Source organism: Octodon degus, unplaced genomic scaffold (assembly GCF_000260255.1).
Source record: "Octodon degus isolate 3935 unplaced genomic scaffold, OctDeg1.0 scaffold00107, whole genome shotgun sequence".
Classification (NCBI taxonomy): Eukaryota; Metazoa; Chordata; class Mammalia; order Rodentia; family Octodontidae; genus Octodon; species Octodon degus.
In genome coordinates this window covers 8,120,686-8,127,800 of record NW_004524683.1, presented here as the reverse complement: position 1 = coordinate 8,127,800, position 7,115 = coordinate 8,120,686, and the positions used below count along the sequence as shown (strand labels likewise).

The 7,115-nt window shown below is 39.4% G+C and overlaps 1 protein-coding gene across 2 annotated transcripts in view; it reads left to right on the top strand.

Annotated features, from left to right (window-relative positions):
• Mast2 (microtubule associated serine/threonine kinase 2) overlaps positions 1-7,115 on the top strand; it is a 379,336-nt gene that overhangs the window by 66,243 nt on the left and 305,978 nt on the right. For both annotated transcript variants that reach the window (XM_004639184.2, XM_004639182.2), the window contains exon 2: positions 1,219-1,366. In XM_004639184.2, coding sequence (XP_004639241.1) covers positions 1,219-1,366 — 148 coding nt within the window. The remainder of the gene's footprint in view (positions 1-1,218; positions 1,367-7,115) is intronic.

The following is a 7,115-nucleotide window of genomic DNA, read 5'->3' as shown; positions in this document are numbered from 1 at the left end:
CAGGGGGCAGGGCTGGCTGGCATGTGGTGCTGGGGGATTGAACCGCGGTCCCTGATGCTTTTGCTAAGCTTGTTCTAAGTAGGTGCTCTAGACCACCGAGCCATCTCTCCAGCCCTACTTTTTTAAAAAAGTTTTGTGTGTGTGTGTGTGTGTGTGTGTGTGTGTGTGTGCAGGGTTTCACTACATAGCTTGGACTTGTAGTTTTCAGCCTCCCTAGTGCTAGGATTGCAGGTGTGTACCAACACGCCTAGACTCCAACTCCTGGCGCGACATATTGTGCCAGGGATTGAACCCTGGCCACCTTGCTTGCCTAAGCAAGTGCTTAGTCTGCTGAGCTATCTCACTGGCCCTATATGTAATGATTTTTTAGAAAACTTAACCTGAGCAAGTGATTTATTAAGGCCATTTTGGCAACATAGTAAGACCTCCATCTCAAATGAGTTTTTTTTTTTTTTAAACTGGATGTAGGAAGGGTGAAAATAAAGGAGAAAAGTAAGTAAAATAAAACAAAAAACCAAAAGTAGAAGTATACTCATGACTAAATATATCTTTACAAAATTTCTCATATGATCTTGTAAACCTTTTGTTCTTTGGGATGGTGGTCGTGGTGGTGCATTTTCTAATCAGTGTTCTGAGTCCTTTTCATGTATACCAGGCTTTTTCTAGGAAATGTTTTTGCCTTTAACTATAGTATCAGTTAGGGTTCACTAGAAGAACAGATTTATTATAAAATGTACAAATGATATAAAAAGGATTTACAAGGTAGGCTTACAGTGGCCATCTGCAGAGTTGGGTTCGGAAGACTGCAGGAAGGGCAGTGTGCGCTGGAGAGCTGGGAGAATAAGTAAAAAGTCAAAGCCCTGAAACTCACTGCAGAGACCAGTATAAGTCTGTGTATTGGGTACTAGAAATCCTCCAAAAAATTAGTAGCAAAGCTTCCCTTTTCCTTTTCATTCCATCCAGGCTTCATACTTAGTGGTTGTTGCCACCATACCCAGGGTAGATCTTTCCTGTTCAGTAAGTCAATCATCTAGACACAGAACCATGTTTTTCTTTTTCAAGTTAATACTGCAGTTAAGTATAATAGCTATTAAATGGGAAATATAAAACATTGGTACTTTTTAAGCATAATCAGTGTTGTAGAGATACTAAATATAAAGTTCTTATACTGTAATAAAGATACTGAGATTTTCTTGTTTTCTTCTTTTCTTTTTGAAGGATGTGGTAACTGGACTTAGTCCTCTGCTCTTCAGGAAGCTCAGTAATCCTGACATATTTTCATCCACTGGTAAAGCCAAACTCCAGCGACAACTTAGTCAGGATGACTGTAAGTTACGAAGAGGAAGCCTGGCCAGTTCTCTGTCAGGTAAATTTCTGCTTTTGCTTAAAGATGGAAGACTGGAATATCAGTTTTAGAGTGTATTTAGCATGTGTGAGACTTTGAATTCAATCAGCAGCAAGCCCCCCCACAAAAAGAAGGCAGGACTGTGTTTTCAATAAATTTAAGAATGTATCAACAAAATACAAAATATACATGGTTCAGTCTGTTTTCTTTTCTTTGCTACTTCCTCATGGATTCTCTAAATGATAACTTCCTAAGTACAATAGGTATTCCTTCTTGTTTACTCCCTATCCATCTGTTTTTTTCTTTCCTTTTTTTTTTTCTTTGCTTTCTTCTCACTTCTATAGATTACACCTTCTTTTCTTCTTTGGAATTCTTTTTTTTTTCCTTTTATATTCTTATTGCCAATAGTGTGTCCCCACATCCTCTAAAGAAAAGGCAATGTAAAAATTAAAGGGAAAAAATTACACAAACTTTGGTCCACATTGAAAAAAGTAAAATGTAACATAGTTTTAATTAGGCAGTAGAGAATGAAAAAGTCTCTATGACCATAGCTAAAAATATAGAACAGTAGAGTAGAAAAAATAATCCTGTTGAACTCCTTTATGTAATAGTTAAAAATTTTCACCTTTTTTTGATTTTAGTTTCATTTTGAAAGTATTCTTTCAGCTTCTTTTGGGTGCATCTTCTCATTCTCCTATTTTTTTTTTTTTTTTGCAGAACCGGGTATTGAACTCCCTTGCGCTTGCCAGGGAAGCGCTTATTCCACTGAGCCATTTCAATCATTATTAATCATCTACAGACATTTCTTGTTTGGGTTCCATACAACTGTCATCTTTTAGAAATGCGATTATATTCTAATTATTATGAGTAAATAGAGTTTTAAATTAAAATTTTTAAAGTCCTCCCCCCACCCCCCCTTTGGCTTTGTTGAGATAATGTCTCGCTATGCAGTTCAGGCTAGCCTTGAGCTCACTTTGTAACCCCGGTTGGCCTCAAATTTGTAACAATCCATTTGCCTTAGCCTCCTGAGTGCTGGGATTAAAGGCATGTGCCATCATACTCAGTTAAGTTTTTGTTTTTAAATTACCTGGATCAATTTTTTTTTTTTTTCTTTTGAGAACCTAACAACCAGAATCCAGTGTTTTTTCTGAAGTATTAAGTCCTTTCTGTCATGTAAGGTAATTGCATTCCCAGGGTCATACATTGTGGATGTGGTTGTATTTGACTGTTCTATGTTTTAAATTTTCAATTAATCTGATTTAAGCCTGTTGTCTTGCTTATGCTTGTTTTAGGTCCTTCCCTTCTCCACATGCCCCCTCCTTTCTGTTTTGTGTGGGTTTTTTTTGTTTATTGTTTTGTGTTTTTGAGATAGGGTCTCCTACGTACTGTAGGCCTTGAACTTGGGGTGATCCTCCTGCTTCAGACTCCCCAGTGCTGGCATTATAATTGTGTACCACCATACCTAGCTCCCCAGGCCTTTTTTCCTGTCTTAGACTAGAAATATAGTCCAGGACTTTACATTTAGTATGCCATTAGGGTATACTCCCAAGCGTTATATATCTTTTAACTTGAGACAGGGTCTTGCTAAGTTCCTTAGATTGATCTTATTTATCAATGTATTTAGTGCAGGGTCTATAGGGCTCACTACACAGATTGGACTTGTAGTGATCCTTCTGTTTTCAGCCTCCCGAGTGCTGGGGTTACAGGTATGCACTACCATGCCTAGTCTCAGTCACCATCTCAGTGCACCCCAGGGGCAGGGGTGGCACAGCACTCTGGGGATCAAACCCTTTTGTCATGCCTGCCTAAGCAGGTGCTTTAGTCTGCTGAGCTATCTGGTTGGCCCCCTCAGGTTGGTCTTGAACTTGCAATCTCTTGCTTCAGTCTTCTGAGTAATGGGAATTATAGGTTTGTACCACTGTGGCTATTTTCATTTCTGAGTACTCAACATCAGTTCACATAAAGTTCAATTCACACAAATTGATACCTCTCAACTGCAACCTCCTTTGTGCTTGTTAGAGTTTGTACCTTTCTTTGCCCACTTCCGTAGGTTATGATTCACCTGTTTGTTTTAGTTTCCAAAAAAATTTTTTTGTATGAGTGGGATACATTGCTGGAGTAAGTCCCAGGCTACATGCATGCTGTACATGTGTGCTGCCTGTGAACTGTACTCCCATCCCTTCCCAAAGTATTTTCTTTACAGTCAGTCAGTACTGTTCTGTCATGTGTGGTCTCTGTTTATTTTATTTCTCTATTCTCATTTTTGTGGCATTTCTTGGAGGACAAAAGACAAAAATATGTCATTACTTTATTTTATCTTTTTGGTGCTGATGATTGAATCCAGGTCCTCATACATGCTAAGAATATGCTATATCACTGGATTGTATCACCAGTGTTCACTCTGATATTTTATCCAGGAATGCTTTATACAGGTAACCTCTTCAACTATTATAAAGACAGTAATTAGAATGGAAAAAAAAACTTTTGTAAATAAGGAGGAGAAGAGGGATTGGAGAGGAGGGGAATGGGAAAAAAGAATTAAGATATATCATGTATAGGTATACATTTTCGATGTTGAATGTGTTCATTATATATATCTGAAATGTACCAATAAAATTAATTAAAAATAAAAGAATAGTAATTAGAATTTTACAAAGGTTTTTTACTTGTTTTACTAAAGCGTTAGTTCTGTGTATTCATAGAATTCATGTATTTATGTTATTCCTTCCCTTTTGTGTTATTTCCCTCAACATTTTGACAGTCTTTGATTTGTCTCAAGTCCTTAATAAAGTTTCCAAATAGGTTTTTTTCTAAAGTTGTATAAGCATCTTTCCCTAGCAGGCCCTTATTTTGAAGAAAGATATGGAAGTAGCCTTTGTAGGTAGGTTCAAGCTAACTTTCCTATAGACTATACAATATAGGTGAGGAGTAGGAAGATTGTCTGGAGGAACATAAAACATTTGCAAAATGAAGAGCTGGTAGGAAGTTAGGGTGTATGACAGGATCATCGTTGTCATCATCATCTTCATCTTGTACCAGGAATTGAACTCAGGACCTTGCAATTTCCAGACAGACACCGAGCTATGTATCCCTGGCTCCATCATTTTTATTTTTATTTTTTAATTTATGGGGCCAGCCAGATAGTTCAGAGGACTAAAGGGCCTGCTTAGGCAGAGTGCAGTAGCCAGGGTTCGATTCCTGGTGTGTCCTACTGGCCTTGCCCCCAGGGCACGCTGAGACTGCGATTGAGACTGGGCATGGTGGCGCACACCTGTAATCCCAGCACTTGGGAGGCTGAAAACAGGAGGATCACTAGGATTCCAATCTGTGCAGTGAGACCCTATATACCCTGTAGTTCCTGTACTAAATACATTTAAAAAAATTATGTATTTAGTACAGGGTCTTACTATGCAGCTGGAACTCATAGTGATCCTCCTGTCTCAGCCTTCCCACCACTGGGATCACAAGCATGTACCACCACGCCCTGTTTTAGTGGCTGGCTTGGTGCAGGGCTGGCATGGCATGAAGTACCAAGGATCAGCTTGGGCTGAGTAAAAGGAGAAAAAAGACATCCTACAAAAATCAGGGCAAGACTGCATGTGGTAGCACATACCTGTTATTTCAGCGCTGAGGAGGCTGAGGCTGGAGGATTACCGATAGTTAGAGGGTAACCTGAATTGCATAGGGAAACCCTGTCTCAAGAAGACTAGAAAAAGGAGAAGGAGAAGGAGAAGGAGAAGGAGGAGAAGGAGAAGGAGAAGGGAAGGAAGGAAAGGAAGGAAGGAAGGAAGGAAGGAAGGAAGGAAGGAAAGAAGGAAGGAAGGATAAAAAAAAATCAAGCAGGGTGGTTTATCTTAAAGAAAATCACATAGCCTTGTTATCTTTCTATAATTAATTCTGTACGAAAATATTAGTTCATATGTTCTGTCACCTTAACTGACATTTTGTGTCTTCTTTATGTTTGTTGAACTTTTTATTGTCCTTTATTGTTTATATCCTTTTTGAGCTCTCTGAATATCTTATAGATTTGTTTCTTTGATTTTTTTCAAACATTTAACTATTTTGTTTTTAAGTGTTTTTGCCTCTGACTTCCTTCACAATAGTGGGATTACCTTTTGAGGGAATTGAAACTTTTAGCGGCATCTTGGTGCCTTGTTTTCTCATGTTTCTATTTTTGTGTGGAGGATTAAGAGTAAGGGTAGAAAAACTGTGATACTGTTGTGGTGATCTCTTTAGGTAGTATATGTTCCTCTGTGCTGTTAACTTGGCTTTGGTTACGTTTTGGAATTTATGTATCTCTTCATTGTACTCAATGTACCACATCATTTCTGGTTGCCATGTTGCATGAAAAGAACCAACACTACTTATATTCACATATAAACATGGAAGGTAAAGAGTCCTTTTAGACCTGTTTGTACTATAGTCAGAACTTGCCCAGTGTGCTCTTCCCCCTACACTCACATTTGGAGAAACTTTGACTTTTAGCACTGGTGGTGGTGGTGGTGGTGATGGTGCTGGTGATGCTGGTGATCCTGGTGATGCTGGTGGTGATGGTGATCCCAGATCCTTTGTTGATTCTAGGAGAGCAGATATGTCTATTGATGCTTCAGTATTGATGTTCTAAGGAATTGTTGTCATGTCTGCCACTGAGTTAAGGGGTTAGGGGTTTGGATGGACTCCTGCACTTGCTTCATGGTCACTCTGCAGGTAGTGTTCTGTTTGCTTTCAGTTGTTTTTCTATGGGTGTGGTTAGCTGGAAGTGTTTGCCTCTGTCATAATCAGTTACGTTGTGGTAGGGAGGGTGCAGTGTACATTGATGAAGTACTCTGTTGTCTTGTTACTTTCTTGTCACTGAAACACAGTGTCCAACATCCTCAGTTTGAAGGAGGAAAGATTTATTTTGACTGACATGTTGTAGAGGTTTCAGTCCATAGGGAGTTGGCTCCAAAGCATGGCAGAGGAGAAACAGTTCATGAAAGGCAGACAGGAAGCAGAGACTTCCTTCTTCTTTCTCTCTTTATTCTGTCCAGTCTACAAGCCTATTGCTTTGTGCCACCCACACCCAGAACTACACTAAACCAGAATAGACTAAACCAGTATCACACATCCATTATCCACTTAACTCCCAAAGGCCACACCTACGAGTACATGAGGCTTTGGGGGGGTCATCTAGATATAAGCTATAACATTCTGCCTCTGGCCCCCAGTGCATGCGTGTGCATCCCTTTATATCAAATGCATGTAGTTCATGTCTTAAGAGTTTCCAAAGGTCAAACAGTTTTAGCATTGCTGAAAAGTCCATTTTCAAATGCTTCTCTTAGTTTTAAGTCAAATTCTTAGCTGCAATGCTCTTAAAATCTGAAGAAAAAAAAAAGTTGAATATTCCCATTCAACTAGGGAATAGGTAGAAATAGGAAGATAGAAGGGAATGGGACCAAAGCAAGACAAAAATCTTTAAAGGAAAACATTAAATCTTATAGTTCCATGTCCAGCACATGGAGCAATCTGTGACAAGATTTGAACTCCAAAGGACTTGGGTGGCCCTGCCTCCATAACACTGCCATTAGTTATAGTCTTTATGGTTTCCCTCAGGCCAGTTTGTTCATTCTTTGCAGCTTTCCTTGAATGATCCGTGTTACTGGCTTCTTCAGTGTTCTGGGGTCTTCACCGTACCTTCTGCTTTACCTTACAGGTTCACATCTTTCCTGCTCAGGACACTGCTTAGGCTTTCTTCCTCCTCCTCCTCCTCCTCCTCCTCCTCCTCCTCCTC